Below are 17,706 nucleotides of genomic sequence, written 5' to 3' on the forward strand. Positions count from 1 at the left end.
GCCTGGGGAAGGTGCTGGCTGACCCTGACTGGGCAAGTGCCCATCTAGGCTAGTTGTGACAAAGCAATGTGCTGGACAGCAGAGATACGAGATGTTGTATGCTGCGGACACCAAGTTTGGATGATACTGGAGCTCAGCCCTAGGAAACAGTACTCTTCAGAACTCAGCTTCTCTGTGACAGCGACAAAAGACAACTCTAAAGCTGTCTGTCTCCCTTTGTCACCAGGAAACCTGCACTTTCTGCCACACTCCAGCAAGGACTCCTGGACAGGAAGTCTCACCTGGCTTTTGTATCTTAGGCGGGGTGGCTTTGAGCATTTCCTCACTCTCTGGGCCGGGTTGTCCTCCACTGAGGGGCCCTTATCAGCTTCCACTTCCAAATGAAATAGCTGAACTAGAACTGCTTCTATGTGAGTGCAGTGCTGCCTGGAGTATCAAGCTACTCGTGATTGGGGTATGGGTACCAGCTGCCCGAGGGTGGGGCCGTTCGTTTTTCTGTCTCCTGTGATTTATTATCACAGATGGATTCATTTCAGTCTACTCAGAAATTCATTCAGAAACTCATCTTTGGAAACCAGATGGACAAAATAACTCAGTTATTCAACTATAAACATTATAAATCATTATAAGGGTATTTATCATCTACATTGTTCTATGCATTTAAGTTCCATGGTTGAAAAATAACTTAATTGCTTTAAAATATGTCTCAGAGTCTCTTATTACCAATTATTGAAGGAACTGATAAGTATTCATAAGGAAAAAACTCCACAGTTCTAAGTAATCCCTTGATAATCAAACTATGAAAAGAAAGATCCCACTCTTACTTAGATGACTGGGGAATATTTAAAACTCAGGAAAATAGTAGACATTATTTCAACAGGAGATAGCCCTTAAAGAAAAACTTGCAAGTGAAAATCTGCTAATACAGCAAATTTCTCGACAAAGATGTCCACATACACAATTTGCTTCCAGGTACTGCTACTGGTGTATGTGATGTGACTTCCCTGAAGACAGGCCCTGAGTCACGGCATCACTGTGTGTTCATATTCATTTCAGGGAGGTTGCAATGTCCTTGCCTCATGTATCAAAATGATAATTCAGTCCTTGCATGACAACAGAACGGAACACGGGGAGAATTCACTAACATTTTACACAGCAAACAAGGAAAGGACAAATTGCTTTTTCCTGGGAATCTGTCAAAACTTGAAACACCTCATTCTGGGAACCACAAAGATGTGTCATGGCTTTGTAAAGTAACAACTTCTCTCAGTGGTTATTTATTTCATAGGCAGAATCTATAACATGGTTGACTTGATGTGGAAAACACAGCATTAGAAAATACTCTGGCTTTTGGCTGGCTCCTGGACTTTGAGGTTCTAGTAAGCTTCCTTCGCCTTGGCTTGGCTGGGCTGAGGCGAGGAGAGACCCCCCCCCCTTACTCCCTCATGGGCTCTTTACCCCCTCATTCACCTCCATAGCAGGAGCCCTTTGTACTTTCTTTTCTTTTCCTTCCTCTCTAACTTTCTTTTTACATTTATCCCAGGTGTACCACGTAGATGTATCTATTGTCCTTCTCTTTATTTTGTAATTCCCTAAATAAATAAAATACTTTAACAATAATTTAAAAAATATGCTGGTGAGTATTCTCTTATATGTGGAAAATGTGAATGTGTGGGCTTGTCAGTTTTCAGATAATTTTCCTTTAAAATACACTGAACATAGGTGAGCAGGAGCATGCTCCAAGTTTTGGATGTTCAGAAAAAAACCAGCTCCTTGCTGGGCTTGGCTTCGTTCTGAGCTATGGCTGAGCCATGGGCCTGGGTGGTCACCTACTGCCTGGCCTGGGGTCCCTCCGACTTTACACATGACACCACTTTGGGAAGTTATTTAATTTTACGTGTCTCAGTGCCCTTTTCTAAAAAATGGGAAACGTTCTCATAGTGTAGTTCACAAACATGCTTCTGGCAATGCCTGGCTTATAACAATAAAAATTAGGTATGGCTATTAGAAACAGCTAAACATCTAAGTGCCCAAATCTAATTACAAACATAGGCATCTGAGGATGAATTCAGAAGTGTTCTTTTAGGCCTTCTCTGTGAATTCTTCAGTAACCTGGTATGAAAAATTATTAGACATCTGCTATGAATTGCGCCCCCCCCCAAAAAAAAAAAAAAACTGATGCTGAAATTCAATACCTATTAGGAGGTATTCAGAGGTAGAGCTTCTGAAAGGTGATTGGTTCTCATGAGTGAGTTAACCTACAGATGGATTAATGGGTTAATGGACTATCTCCAGAGTAGATTGTCACAGCAGCCAGTTTGATCTGTCTTTCTAGAAGTGTGTACATGTCATGACCCAGCATGAAACGTTCACTGATATGTGGCAGATGCAGTGCCATGCTTTTGGGCTTCCTAGCCTTGAGAATCAACTCAATTAGCACCCAGTCTTTGTCAATTATCCAGCCTTTGATATTTTGTTATGGCAACAGAAAACACAAAAACAGCATTCCAAGGAATGTCCTTGTGTGGTCTAAAATGATGCCCTAATTTTTTCCTTTTATTCAACTAGTTAAAAAAAATTCCTATGTTTATCTACTAGTCTACTCTTTTTCTGTTTCTTGAATGTTCTGTCTCATTGCAGCTTATTTTACTCCTAGTAAGGTTAAGCGAATGTAGTTTGATTAAAGTCCAGAAAGATTAAGAAGGAGTTTAAGTTAAAAAGAATGAGGAAACTTAAACAAGCATGCAGAAGTAATTTAAATGATTTCCCTAGCCATTCACCTCTTGAGCTGAAGATGTCTAATCAGAAGTGAATTTCCCAGTCTATGTACAGATAGCAGCATGTTTCTTTTTCTTCAGCTTCCAGGCAGTCCTCAAATGTCCTCCAGGGCCAAAGCTGACAGCAATTAGTTTGGGGGCTACCTATGGGCAGGCTATTCTGGATCTAGGGATAACTTTTCAGGCAGGAAGCTAACACCTGGAAAGGAACAGGATGCTAGAAACAACAGCAGGGCAAAGCAGGGGTGGCAGTTTCAGTTTTAGGGACACTTAACTCCCAAATCATAGTGAGAAATGCTAAGCACCAAGGAGGGTCCTGCATCTGGGCCCTGTGGACTCTCCCTTTGCAGAAAAGTGGCACACACAGCACAGCAACCTCAAGTTCCTACATTTGTGTTGTGGTCCCCATAAACCTCTGGTCCGAGACCAGGCTTGGTGGGTAGTATCTGTACCCAGTCTCTGAGGCCAGAGTCAGAAGGCACCAGAATGATTTTCCCCCTGTTTTCTGGACCCCAGATATCTGCCCCCAAATGTAGGGGGTATGTTCCAAGATCCCCAGTGGATGTCTGAAACTATGGACAGTACCAAACCCCATGTGCCTAGCAGCATGTCTAAGTTGCCAGTCTCATTGCTCTTGCTCTTTGGGACCACTGTTGAGTAAACAGTGAAGCTGAAATATGACACCCAACAGGTAATCTTATCACTCCCACCGATGGTGCCTAAGTGACTAAAGAGCAGGTAGTGGATAAGGCATGAACACTTCAGCAAAGAGATGACTCACATGCCAGGTGGAACTGAGTGGGATGGTGGGAGATTCTGTTGTGCTGCTCACAATAGCTCACTGTTAAAGCTATCCATTGTGCACTTCTTGAATTTCCAATTAATTTTTTTGTATTTATTTACTTATTAATTTGAGAGAGAAAGGAAGAGGAGGGGAGGAGAATGGGCTGGCCAGGGACTTCCGTTACAAATGAGCTCCAAATGCATGTACCACTTTGTGCATCTGGCTTACATGGGTCCTGGAGAATTGAACTTGGGTCCTTTGGCTTTGCAGGCAAGTGCCTTAACCACTAAGCCATCTCTCCAGCCCCAATCTAATATTTTAGATCAAGGTTGACTATGAGTAACTGAAACCTCATAAGTAAAACCAAACCAAAGGCAGGGGGAGTATTGCATTATCAAATCAATGTTTTTCCTCTTTGCTGTGGGCCCATAAGTTCAGAAGGTTCTATCTCATTGCCTTTGTGCCTCCCAACTGAGTATCTTAGTCCTGCCCCACAGCTGCTGGAAGATAGATTTTTTTAATGAAAAATATATTTTATTTTTGTTTCATTTTTTGAAAGAGAAAGGGGAGACAGAGAGGGGAGGAGAGAGAGAGAGACAGAATGGACATGCCAGGGCTTCCAGCCTCTACAAACAAACTCCAGATTCATGTGCCACCTTATGCATGTCCTGGCTTATGCGTGTCCTGAGGAAATGAACCTGAGTCATTTGGCTTTGCAGGCCTGTTTATTAACTGCTAAGCCATTTCTCCAGCCCTGGAAGATATATTTTTAACACAGACCTGGCCACCTTTCCTTGTTCCTTTGACACCAACTCCCTGGTCTCCACTAGAGTTTTTACTTTTTTTTTTTTTTAATAAAAAGCATTCTAACTATATTGTGCCTTGAATTCCTGAGCTCAAGTGAGCCTCCTGCCTCTGCTTCCTGAGTAGCCAGAATTATAATCAAGTACTACTGTATAGGAAGGAAGAAGAGTCAAGAAAAGGGGAAGAAGCAAAGGGCAATCCCTAGCTCTGTCCCCTGAACAACCAGGGCTAATGGTAATGGCATTCATTAGTCTGAGAGGCAGGGGCTAAAGTGATTTAGGTCCTGCTGGGAGCTGCTGGTGGAGGATAGCAAAGAGTAGTTCCTGATGATCTGCTCTAGCTGAGCCTCCAGGAGTCCACACAAATGGAAGCTTGCAAAAGCAAACCTGTCTGGGGAGCCTTATCCATAGGAAGAGTCCAAGTCATTTTCTGAGTGTGGGGCAACTGACATAAACCTAGAATAGGCAGGAGTTGAGGGGGGTCAGTAGGATGAGCTCACAGTAAATCATCTGAATCTGAGATGTCCAAACTCCTCCTATGTGAGAGGTGAATAGGTGCATTTCGACTGGAGTCCTCTTAAACATGGGAAGAATCAACACAGAGAAAAGGGCTGACAGGGTCGTGGACGTGAAGAAACTTGCCCAGGTGGAGTGTGCTCAGGAAGGAGAGAGGAGGATCTGCCCTAGGAACCAGACTCAAGAAGAAGAAGATGAGGCAACAGAAAGAATTAAGAGAATGATCACAGAGAAGAGGACGGAAACCAGAGGCAGGCAGATAAGTTATGAAGTCCATCTGGCCTCTGTCCAGAAGGTAGATATCAAAGCTGGTCTCCCTGAGGCTGCAAACAGCATGGTGCATTTATGAATGCTGTGTAGGCAGGTTCACCAAGGGCTGCCACACAGAGAAGCCCACCAGGGACCTATGTAGAAATCCTTCCAAGGTCCTGACTGGTTTCTCTCATACTATGTTATGCCCCTTGCCTAATGCTCTTTCCTGAGGCCCCTTTAAATTTGGCTAACTCTGAAAACATTTGTATTCTGCCCTTCTATGATTGCATTACTCCTTCTTGACGTTCCTGGAACGGTTGGCTACTGATTACTGAGTGGTGTCAGATGCCCTCAAGAAATCTCCAAATTCACCCATTAGTCCACCTCCATCTTCCTTGTCTTTGATTTTATCCTTTGCGTCTTCACATACTCACTTATCTGTCACACACAAAAAATTAACAGCCATACTGAGGTGTAACTAGCACACAATAAAGTCACACATTCTGAGCATATGGTGTGCTGTGCTTTGACCCAGCTGTCATTTCATGCTTTTGTTTGCCTTCCTGCTCTCTTTCCAGGGCACTCTTCATTCCCTTATTCATGTATCTTTGCTCAGATGCATGTTTACTCTCCACAGATCTTCCTCCCCTCTCTCATTCCAATACCAATTTAGAGCTCTGAAAATAACTAAATGCTTTAAAATAATAACCTCTGATTTCCAGGCATGGGCTCAGTGCTGACTTGCCTATGCCTGGAATGTCTGCATGAGTCACAGTATTTTTTCTAGTCTTGCATCTGCCTTCTGCGTGAAGTGATGGAACCATTCTTAGAGGCCCTAATTTGGACACCAACTGGTCTGGACACAATAGTGCATAGCTAAGCCTAGACAGAGCTGTTCCTAGAGCTTGAAACAAGACCATGAACATCAGCAGATAGAAAAATCACAGGCCTCATCGGTGGACCATCCATTCTATGATGTGGTTTGAAAGGGTGGGCAACAACACCAGTGCCATAAGGATGTGTCAATGTGGATGCAAATTAAAATACAGTGTTCCCACTATGCAGGGAAAAGCAGGTTCCTATAGACACAGAGGGCAGGAGGAGGCCAGAGCAGGAGATACCATTCAGGGGCACAGGATACATATCCTCAATTAGAAGGGACCACCTTCCAGATGTAGGTGACCTGTAATGGTCAGAAAAATCCCATATTCATGTAGATGCCTTCTTACACATGGTCTATGGTTAATAATATAAGTGAAATAACAAGAATTTGGAACGTTTCCAATCTCTGACTACATCCACTTGTCAGAGTGGCATATTAGCATCCCCCTTGGAAAGTCAGGGTGACTTTCCTTAAATTATGTAAAGATATATTACATCTGTCTTGCTCTGTGTAGCTACTCACTTCTGAAATGGAATGATCACTTCTAGGAAGGATGTGAATATGAGTGTGTATGAATGTGTGGCATACATGTGAAATTTGTGGTGTGAACATGTATGTAAGCATTCATGAATGTAAATGTATGTCCTGTGGTATGTGCAAGAATATGTACATGTGGGGGGGTGTGTTCATGTACATATTTGGTGCTATTGGAATGTGTACATCTGGTGTTTCATAGTTCTAGTCAATATTGCAAGTTTAATCACATTCATACGTTTACTCACAAAATCATTTTCATTTCTTTAGGATGGTTAAGAATGTTGTGGCAGGTTGGATGGCTGTCTCCCAATTCATTCAGGAGTTTATTAAAGCTTGTAATTTAGATCTCTAGACACCTAGAGGAAGTGTCACTAAGGGCCCATCCTAGCATACAGCCCTAAGGTGTGAGGCTGGATTTGGAATTCCAGTCTAAAGTCATGCAAAGTGATCAACCTTTGTCTGGAGTTCCTGGAGTGTGCTTGCTTGTGTGTTGGTGGTGGTTTGTCATGATGCGTGGACCTGTGAAAGTGAGACAGCTTCTTTTGCCATTTCGGAATGTCCCCTCTATCTTACAAGCTTTAATAGATCTGTTCCCCCCATAACTGTGCCTGGTTTAGAAGTTCATCTCAGCAACATTAGGGTAACAGCAACAAATGTAATCAAGATTAAATGAGTTTTATGTTGCCAGGTTTTTTCAAAAAGTTGTCTTGGTGTGCTCTCTCTCTCTCTGGAACTTTCTTAGAGACAAAGATAAACTATGTCCAAGATAAGATAAGAGAGACAATCAACTCAGGAACTGATTGATTTCTTGGGAACTATGACTTCCTTGCAGTTGATAAGGTTTCTTTGGGTAATATAGTTTAGTGTGGTTTGATAAATTAAATCAGGTACATGAAAATAAAAAAGGTCATCCTCTCTGTTCTGAATTAGAATTAGGACTCTATAGTAAGATTCCAGTGACATTTTTGAATAACTCAAGGAACTAACTACAGAAATCACTATAATAGCATATGATAAAATATATTCCACTAGATAATTCTGATGTTTGCAATTTTTTTAAAAAAAATCTGCTACTACTGATCAGAAAATATGTCATAATTCTGTAGGATTGACTTTGCAAAGATAGTTATTAAACTACCAAAATTTTTTAAATGTCTTATCATTTCATTATTTGATACTTAGAAAGCCTAGCCATTACTTTATCAAGAAAGGGAATCTACAAACCTGTCTTTCTGTTCTACTTGCCCACCACTGCCAAGGATTTGGGGAAACCAGATACCAAAATTCTCCTTTTGAGACTCTATTTCTCAACTACTTAAAATGAATTACAGCCAGGTTCATTCATCAGGGAGCAGGGACACCATACTACATCACACTCTAGAGTCCAAATCTGTTCCACATCAGCCACAAGGAGAGCCTACTACTTTTTCCCCTAGTGAGGGATTATGCCTGCATAACCTCCCAGGCATCAGATAGGGAAGAAGAGAGGTCAGTATGGTAAATAAGTATTTAGCCAAATCTCATTAAGTCAGTATCAGTTAATTCAAGCATCAATACAATTAAGGCAATTTGAATGCCAAGCCAATTATATGGGATTTATCCAGCATAAATTGAGTTCATCAGATGCCAACGATGGATAATCCATAATTTAATATGGAAATTTAGACATACAGTATTACTCAGATCAGATAATCAGATAAATAGAGCCTTAAATGAACCTTCTGTAATTGCTGACCCAAAAGGATAGCGACCTAAAAGGAGAGAGGAAGGGAGTTAATCAAGGAACCATTTCCTTAAATCCCTCATTTTTTTTTTTTTTTCAGAGATAGGCAGACTCCCATGGAAATCTGTGCAGTGGTATGAGTCCTACAACCCAGGTTGGTTCTGGGACCCAGGAGTTTTAATTCAAGTGAGGTAACACTGGTCCCTGAGGAAGATTCCTTTCCTGCAGGGAAGTCATCTGTCACACCATGGTTTGAGTAATTATTCAATACCAAAAGAGAATGGCATGCCATATAGTACAAACTCCTGGTAGAGAAGTGTTCCTTAAGGGTTTTACACTGGGAAGATAGTCATGTGGAACACTATTTGGATTCTGCTTAGGATATAGAAAGCTGATAAAGCATTGCTCCACTGCACTGGATACTACACATTCCCAACTTAGGTAAAACCCATCAGACACCTGGAATCAAAGAGGCATAGGGAAGCCACTAAATATGCCCTCCAAGGAGAGATGTGAGAACTTACCTGGCCCAACTGTAGTCAGACATCAGCTCTACTGGGAAAGGCAGGCAATATTCAAGACTATATAGGTAATTTAGCAAAGATATGGAAACAAGAAGAATGAACCAACTAGAAATGCTAGAAGGAGAAAACACAGTCACTAGATGGTTTTAGTGGCTTATGCCTGTAATCCCAGCACTCAGGAGGCTGAGGCAGGAGACCATGTCTCCAAAGAAGCAAAGAAACAGAAAAAAAATCCCAGAAATGAAAAATATTTTTGATAGATTAGGTCACCAGTAAACTCAAAACAGCCTAAGGGGAAAATGAACAAAGGAGAGTTTGAGGAATACAAGGCTAGCTCACCATCCAGCAGTCAATGTTATTCATTATGCTAGCAGACTACAGAAGATAAAACATAGTCTGAGAAGCTGCAGAAAGAGGCTGCCAGAATATGTAATATCTACTCTACAAACTGGGGACAGGAGTGAACTTCATAATCTGATGGTGACAATCAATGAACAATTTAGAGCTAATACTGCACTTTATCCTTAAAGTCGGGAACAGCGCAAGAGCACGTGTCCTCATACCTCTACTCAGCAGTGTCTTGGAGGTTCCAGTTAGTGCAATAAAAAAAGGAAAAGAAATGAGTCATTCATGTTGGATAGTTGTGAGATTTCTCAGCCTCACAACATGTGAGTCAGTTAACCTTCCTATCCTATATCTATATCCACAAATGCTCCTGTTGGGACTGTCTCTCTGAAGAACTCTGTTTAAGACAGAATGAAAGATGTAAGATGGCATCTCTATATATCACAAAACTGCCTAGAGCTAATAAACAAGTGCAGAAAGATCATAGGATGTGCATACATCAAACTTGTAATGTACTAGCAATAAAAAGAGATGAATTTTAAAGTACTATTAAAATAGCACCAATAAGTGGAAAATAAGTACAAATAATTAAAATCAGTTATACAAAAAATTATATGCTGATGAAGAAATGAAACACAGTTGAAATTAAAGGAGACCTAAGTAAGCAGGGAGCTGAGCTATGTTGACTATTTTCAGTTATGTATGGATTCCATGTAATCTCAACCACTTTCTATATAAATTGGCAAGCTAATATTAAAACTTATATGGAAATAACAAGGAACTAGAATAACTAAACAATTTTGGGAAAACAATCCAAAACTGGGGTGATGCCATAAACCAGATAAAGATGCTTACTTCCAACAGTTCCTTGGCCTTGTGATCTTAGAGGAAATCCCGCCTCCCACCCCCGATACTACTGCTCCCTGGCTAGACCTTCAGTTGGGGGACAGGGGCTGGGTACCCCTTCTCCTAATTTCCAAGTCACTGCACTAAACCATGGCATCCTCCTCAAGTCACCAGCACTGACTCCTCTGAGCTTCATGCCTACTGCTTTGATAGCCTCTAGATATTCTTTTCTTTTTTGCATGTACATGTGTGGCGTATGCATATTCAGATGTCTGTGGGTGTGTGTGAGTGCATATAAAGGCCAGAGGTAGCCAGTCGGTAACTTCCTCAATTGCTTTCCACCTTATTTTCTGAGACAGGGTCTCTCACTGAACCTAGAACTCACTGATTTGTCTAGAAAAGTTAACTATCCAGCTTTGGGGACTTTCCTGTCTCTGTCTCCCCAGTGCTGGGATTACAGGTGCATGCTACTATGCCCAGCACTTTTACATGAGTGCTGGAGATCCTAACTGGGTCCTCTTGCTGGTGCAGCCAGCACTTTACTCACTGAGCCATGTCCTCAACACCGAGATCATATTATTTTTAAAAAAAAACAACAAATTCAATGAGAAGATTGGGATAGTCTTTTTTGTGATCTTCAACTCTTACCAATGTCTTGGCCAATCTGCCTAAGGGCAAGGGCCATTGAATAGGTACAGACAGACAACTAAGTTTATCTTGACCTTCTTGGTTTCAGTATTTACTTTGTTCCATGTGGAGCCGCACAAAACCTTTCCTTGTCAAGAAAGTAGAACAGTGACCAAGGTGGAGTCTGCAAGGCCTCCTGCTCACTCTAGGGCTGAGTCTGCATCTTAGAGAAAGCATCATTTTTTTTTTTTCAAAACAGCCTTTCAGTTCACATCTCCCCAGATGCTGAAGGCTCATGAAAAAGGGGGATGAATCTCACTGGATAAATGTGTCAAGGAGAAGCTCAAAACCTTAGGAGTAACAAATACCTCAGAACTCATTAGCTAAAAAACAGAAGAATGGTTTGGATAAATATTTGTCAAAGGTCCATTTGATCAAAGTTTGATCTTTAGGGTTTGGGGGAAGAGGACCTTAGCTCATTCAAGGCTTATCCTCCGAGAGGATTATGGGATCCTGGCCACTTCATCTTTCTCTCTGACTCCCTAGCTTGTGAAATGAGTGGTTTTGCTGCACCATGTGCTCCCATCATGATGTGCTGCCCCGTCATAGGTCTAGAGCAGAAGTGTCCACTTGATCATAGACCTCAGTTCCAAAGCTCCCATGTTGATTAGCTCAGGTACTTTTCACAGTATTGGATAGTTGATTGGCACACACTAGTGGTCTCTAGAGTCTTAGAATTCCTTGGGGGCTTGTCAGCTCTTACAGGAAGTAGGTGTTACACTGACATTGTAATTACCTGTGGATTTGTTATTGCCTTTAAAAATAGAAAGAAAGGGCTGGAGAGATGGCTTAGCAGTTAAGCACTTGCCTGTGAAACCTAAGGACCACGGTTCAAGGCTCGATTTCCTAGGACCCATGTTAGCCAGATGCATGCGCCCATTCTCTCGCTCTGTCTCTGCCTCTTTCTCTCTCAAATAAATGGATAAACAACAAAAAAAATTTTTTAAATGGAAAGAAAGCACAACTGGGCTGGGGAGGGAGCATAGGAGTTGTTAAAATGAGATGTCAAAGTAAGAAATGACTGCGCACATGAGCTGGAGAGATGTTTTAGTGGTTGAGGTGCTTGCCTGAGAAGCCTAAGGACCCATGTTCAATTCTCCAGATCCCACATAAGTCAGATGCACAAAGGTGAGGCACATGCAAAGTTGCACATGCCCACTAGGCGTAAGTATCTGTAGTTTGGTTTCTTTGGCTGAGGCTGTGGAATGTCAATTCTCTCCTTCTCTCCCTCTGTCTGTCTCTCTCTAAATAAATGACTGTCGGGGCTGTAGGGATGGCTTAGCAGTTGAGGCATTTACCTGCAAAGCCAAAGGACCCAGGTTAGATTTCCCAGGACCCATGTAAGCCAGATGCACAAGAGGGTGCATGCATCTAGTTCATTTGCAGCACTTGAGCCCTGGTGTGCCCATATTCTCTCTCTCTCTCCCCCTTTCTCTCTGTCAAATAAATAAATAATAAAATAAAAAAATTAAAGAAAAGACATGACTGTCCATGACCTCCCAGAATGCTATAAAAGGCCAGGGAGGTCTTAGGCACTGACCCTGAGCAGACACCAGGAAAATGTATGCAATGTAGAACAGAAAGAAATGCATAGTACTGTAAAAGCCCTGGAGAGTAGTAGTTCAGGTTTTCTCTATCCTCACTGGAATATCATTTAGTGAACTGCTAGGTCACTGAAATCTGACCACTCCTCCATGTGAAACAAAGCAGGGGTTGGGGATCCACGCACCCCTACTTCATGGATTAGGTGTATCCTCTCTCTGTACCTCTCTGCTCCATTGTTAGATACTCACAAATGGCCACACCATCCTCCTCTCTCTCTGAGTTAATGGTGACTTTCTTTGAGCCTTTAGTTTCCTCCATCCCCTGCTTCCTGCCCATAGACCAGAGCTCCCCACATCCTGTAAATACAGTCTTACCGCCCACCAAGAGTTCCTTTGACTATGTACAGCTTTACAAAGAGCTTCAGCCAGTTTCATTCAAGGGAAATAAAAGAACTTGGTTCATTGTTGTTCTGTATTTTTAAACAGTCAGTTTGGGTTTTCAGGAATGAAATAACACTTGTAGGAAGACAAAGGTTGTGGGGAGGATCATATAAGCAGTATTTCTGTGCCCTCTTTTTAAAAAGATCAAATGCTTTACATGAGAATGGATTGCCATGGGAGATTGTAAGATTTATTTCTCCAGATAGCTTTTAAAAAGCAAAATGAATACCCATCTGGCCCCTGATAGCATCACAGTAAAAGATATGAGTGAAGCAATAGGGTGCCTCATCTCACTTCTAGAGCCCCAGACGTTCACAGCAACTTGCAGATGTCAGGGGCAGGAAAATGAGATGGTGAAAATGGAAACAGAGATGCAGAAAGCAACAGCTCCCAAATGCAAATCCATAACCCTTTAAAATGTTCTCCAGAAGGACAGTCCCTCTGGCACTGAACTCACCTGGATGAATCACGAGCTGAAAGGAATCTATACACTAATAAATCACGGCGAGTCTGTAAGGCACTGCAGAACACATGCGCAGCAGTGCCCGGTGCTCACCTTCAAGGTCAGCCTCACAGCATTGCAGTTCTCCTGCAGTGGGTTCAGCTTCAGCGTCTCCCCAAGGTTGCTGCAGCCAGACGAATGGTGCTGTAGCTCACAGCAGACGCACACCTCCACACTGTCAAACTTGATCTAGACAGAGGGACATAGACAGACCTCACTGTTAGCAAGGCATTTGAAGTTTAATGGTACACTCAAGTGACTATTAAGGATTTTGAATATGGTTTGGTTCAAACCATCCTGTTATAGCAAAATGATTTCCACTGACTAAAGTCATGAAGGAATTATTTCAAAATTTGTTTTTAAAAGCAATGCTTAAAAAGAAACAAAAGTGCCTTTGAAGAAAATTGTAGGTATATTACAGAACAAGATAAACTTAATCCAAAATTCACTCAAAGGGATCCATGCAAGGAGATGCGCTGCCATAGCTTGCATCTTGATTAATTCTACTCTCGTGGTCAGAAATTACCTGACCTATAAAACTCCTGTTCCTCCATCGATACTCAGCCCCATGTGGATCTTGGAAGTCTTGTCTGAGTTTCCACTCTTACTCTATTTAATGCTCACTTTATTCCCTCCAGTCCCATCCTATCATCACACTCTTTGCAGAACTCATGAATTGTAGCTGTTCAATAAATGCTGAATACACAAGAACAGATTGAAAAATTAAAAACCATGGAAGGAAAGAAATACATTCCAGGTGTTTTTAAAAGCAGTGATAGAGCAAGAGGGAAGAAGAAAGTCTCGGCAATGGGAAGAAGAACCGATTTACCCGTGCCTAAGAAGAAAAGGGATTAAAAACAAACGAACAAAAATGAAAGCAAACAAAACAGGGTACAAAATGACACAAAGGAAAATAATCATCCATGTCTATAGAATTTTATCCAAATTAGTACATAACATGAAGAAACAAATTACTTCCCTTAGAGTTGGAAGTGTCTTACTTTTCAATAAATAATGATGTTTTATATGAAATAGCTCAAAGCACAAACGTTTTTCAAACAATTATTGTCCAATGGCAACTGTACCAATTTCATTGCATTATGTATGCAAAGGATAATGCCACAAAACCGCCACATAGCAATGTGTCTGCCACTTCAAAATGCTAAATATGGGGCACATCCTCAGAGCCAAGAATTGTGGCAGACATTCACTTAAGACCCTTGTTCCCCATGAGGCATGGCTTAGATAAAATGTGGAGCCCATCCTCTACACTTGAGAACAGGTTCCCAGAGTCCCCCTTTCCTCTTGCATCCACTTGAGCTGTGCCCAGTGGGATAATACCTACAAATAATCCTTTCACTGTGTTCCTATCGGCTCTTTCATTCTAGTCCTTATCTAGACTTGCAATTGTGTATGTGAAGTACTTTTTCCTTTCAGTGCTCACTTTCCTGATATATTTTCTTATGCTTCTAGTTTTCAGTCCATAGAAGAACTGCTTAAAATCCAGTGCCCATGGCATCCATAGGTCAAGGGGACATTTACCAGCCATCGTGGAAAGAAGGAACAGTTTGTAAGCCCTGAACCTCCACCTTCATATGCTTTGTGTTTTTGTACCCTCCTATCCAAACTAATGACCTTTAGCAAGAGACAAGACTGGCCTCAGAAGCTGAAGGTCTCCAGCCTGAGCCTCAGCAAGAGATTCACTGAGCACAGGTTTACATCTGGTTTGCTCTATGGTACTCGCACACATGACATTACTAGAAAAGACCAAAGTTTTTCAAAATATTCAAACAAATTCAACTCCTATCAATAGGATATAAGCATTCAAGCTAACCTTCATTCTCAACAATGCATGAATGGTAGGTAGTAGGCCTCTGTGGTGTGGTGTGGCTGATTGAATGTAAAATGTTTCCCCATAGCCTCATGTGTTTGAATTCCTAATCCCCAGTTGGTGGTGCTAGTTGGGAAGGCTGTAGAGCCTTTGGGAAGTGGAGACTTGCTAGAGGATGTAGATCACAGGCTTTGTGTGTTATTGCCTAGCCTTACTGGTCATATTCAGCTCAATCTGTTGACTTCCTGCCTGCTGATGTGAAGATGTGATGTTTGCTGTCTGCTCCTGCCAAGCTTTCCCTACTGTGATGAAATTTATTCTGGAAACCATAAGCTGAAAATAAACTCTACTTCTATAAACTGCTTCTTTTCAGGTAGTTTTCCTTGGCAATGACAAAGTAATAACTACAGAAAATTGGAGCCAAGAATGGGGTTGTTGCTGTGACAAATCTGATCATGTGGTTCTTAGTCTTCTGGAACTGGTTTGTGAAAATAATATTGAATGATTTTAGAACTTTGGGCTAGAAAGCCCTTGAAATGATGTAGGAAGAACTTGACTGGCCATTTTGGTGAAAATTTGGAGAACTACAATGCAGAGAGAAATGTGGACAGTGAAGGCTCAGTTTATGAAGTTTCAGTGGAAAAGAGGGACTTGGCTAAGAACTAAGATAGAGGTAGTTCATGTGACATTCTGGCAAAGAAACTGCCTATTCTGATTATGTTCTTATAACTTCAACAAAGCTTGATTTAAAGTAACAGATTAATGTGTTTGGCTGAGGAAATTTCAAGACAGAAAAGAATGCAAGTGTATGGCTTGGCTTCTTTTTGCTGGTCTTATTCAGATCTAGCAAGATAGCAAAATATGGAGCAGAAGGATATGAAAAACATGAAGTTTGGCACAGAAAAGAAAATGTACAAGTTTCAGGGCCCAGACCCAGAGACTTCAACCATTTCAGCTATTTACATGCTTGCTGCTCTGCGTTAGGTCAGTAGAAAATATGTCCTGAGGACAAGACCCAACCCATTGAAGGCTCAAGCTAATGAGAATATGAATTCTTGGGGCTTGAGAGATGGCTTCATGGTTAAAGCACTTGCCTGTTAAGCCTAAGGACCAAGATTTTATTCCCCAGTAGCCACATAAGCTAGATGCACAAGGGGGCACATGTGTCTAGAGTTCATTTGCAGTGGCTGGAGGCCATGGTGCATCCATTCTCTCTTTCTATCTATCTTCCTCTTTCTCTATCTTAAATGTATAAATACAAAAGGAGAATATACATTCTTGTGAAATAAGAGGGCCTGAATGAAAAATGTTGAAGGTTCTCCCTTCTCCTCAAGGTCAGACTTGATGCCCACCTGGTTAAAAAAAAATTAATTAATTTAGCACTATTGCTCACATAGTACTGTTTTTGAAAGCATGAAAAATTAAAGAAGTGGAGGGTTATGGATTGTATAACAGTTTCAGAGAGCTGCAGAGGCTGAGTGATGTGGGCAGGGTTGAAGTCCTTGCAAGGAGACTCTGGGAGAATATTTTGTGAAGTGGAAGCTATTGTATGAAGTTGTGAAGATGAACCATCGGCTGCAATGGGAACTCTGGGACTTTGTTGATGCTAGGACTATGGGATATTTGCCAGAAAAATCTGTGGGCCTGAGAAAGGTCCTGCCCAGGAAAGGGACTGCAAGTCTTAATGCTGCGGGACCAGAGGTCCTGCCCAGGAAAGGGGCTGCAAGTCTTAATGTTGGGGGACCAGAGCTGCCCAGGCCTTTTGGAGCCCAGAGGTTTTTCTTCACAAGTTCTGGGCATCAGATGTGGAGCTATGATATTTGATGTTTGCTGTGCTGTTTGAAATATTTCTTATCCAATATTTCCTTGCCATGCCCTTATTCCTCCATTTTAGAGTAGAAGCATTTGCTTTGTGCCATTATATAATAGAATATGTAACTTGTGTTTTGATTTTATAAGGCTCACAGTTAAGTGATTGCTGTGAGTTTCAGATGAAACTTTGGATTTTTTCAACCAATTTTGGACTGGTTAAGATTATGGGGATTTTAAAAGTTGAACTGAATGCATTTTGTATTATGAGATGTCCATGAGTCTATGGGTACCAGGGGCAGAGGGTGGTAGTTTGAATATAAAATGGTCCCATAGCCTCATGTGTTTGAATACTCAATCTGCAGTTGGTGATTCTGGTTGGGAAGGATGTGGAACCTTTGGGAGGTGGAGACTTGTTGGAGGAAGTGTGCCACTTAGGGTAGACCTTGGGATGTTAAAGCCCAACCCCACTTGCTACACTTAGCTCAGTCTGTCTACTTCCTTCTTGATAACATGAAGATGCGATGCTGTCTGTCTGCTCTTGCCATGAGGAAACTTCCCCTCAAGCTTTAAGCTGGAAATAAACCTTTTCCTTCCATAAGATGCATCTGGTTAGGTGTTTTGTCCCAGCAAAAAAGTAACTGCTACAGATGTGTAATAAAATAGTACCTAATATTAATTAGGGTGTGCAACAGTTTTAATTTTTGCTCATTTTTTTCACCATTCATATCATGAAACATCATACATGCAATAAATGTGCATAGCAAACATGTTCAAGTCAGAGATCTATCATCAACAAACGCCTATGTGACTATGGCTGGCCAGCCCCCATCACCCCTTCCCTCCAATGCACTAGATACTCACATCTCCTTCACTTGCACGCTTTCAAACTTTGTACTTTT

The 17,706-nt window shown here is 41.6% G+C and overlaps 1 protein-coding gene across 1 annotated transcript in view; it reads right to left on the reverse strand.

Annotated features, from left to right (window-relative positions):
* Positions 1 to 17,706, reverse strand: part of Fam189a1 (family with sequence similarity 189 member A1) — a 455,203-nt gene that overhangs the window by 60,120 nt on the left and 377,377 nt on the right. The window contains exon 4 of the mRNA XM_012948679.2: positions 13,219 to 13,353. Coding sequence (XP_012804133.2) covers positions 13,219 to 13,353 — 135 coding nt within the window. The remainder of the gene's footprint in view (positions 1 to 13,218; positions 13,354 to 17,706) is intronic.

This window comes from Jaculus jaculus, chromosome 3, assembly GCF_020740685.1.
Source record: "Jaculus jaculus isolate mJacJac1 chromosome 3, mJacJac1.mat.Y.cur, whole genome shotgun sequence".
NCBI classification, from domain to species: Eukaryota; Metazoa; Chordata; class Mammalia; order Rodentia; family Dipodidae; genus Jaculus; species Jaculus jaculus.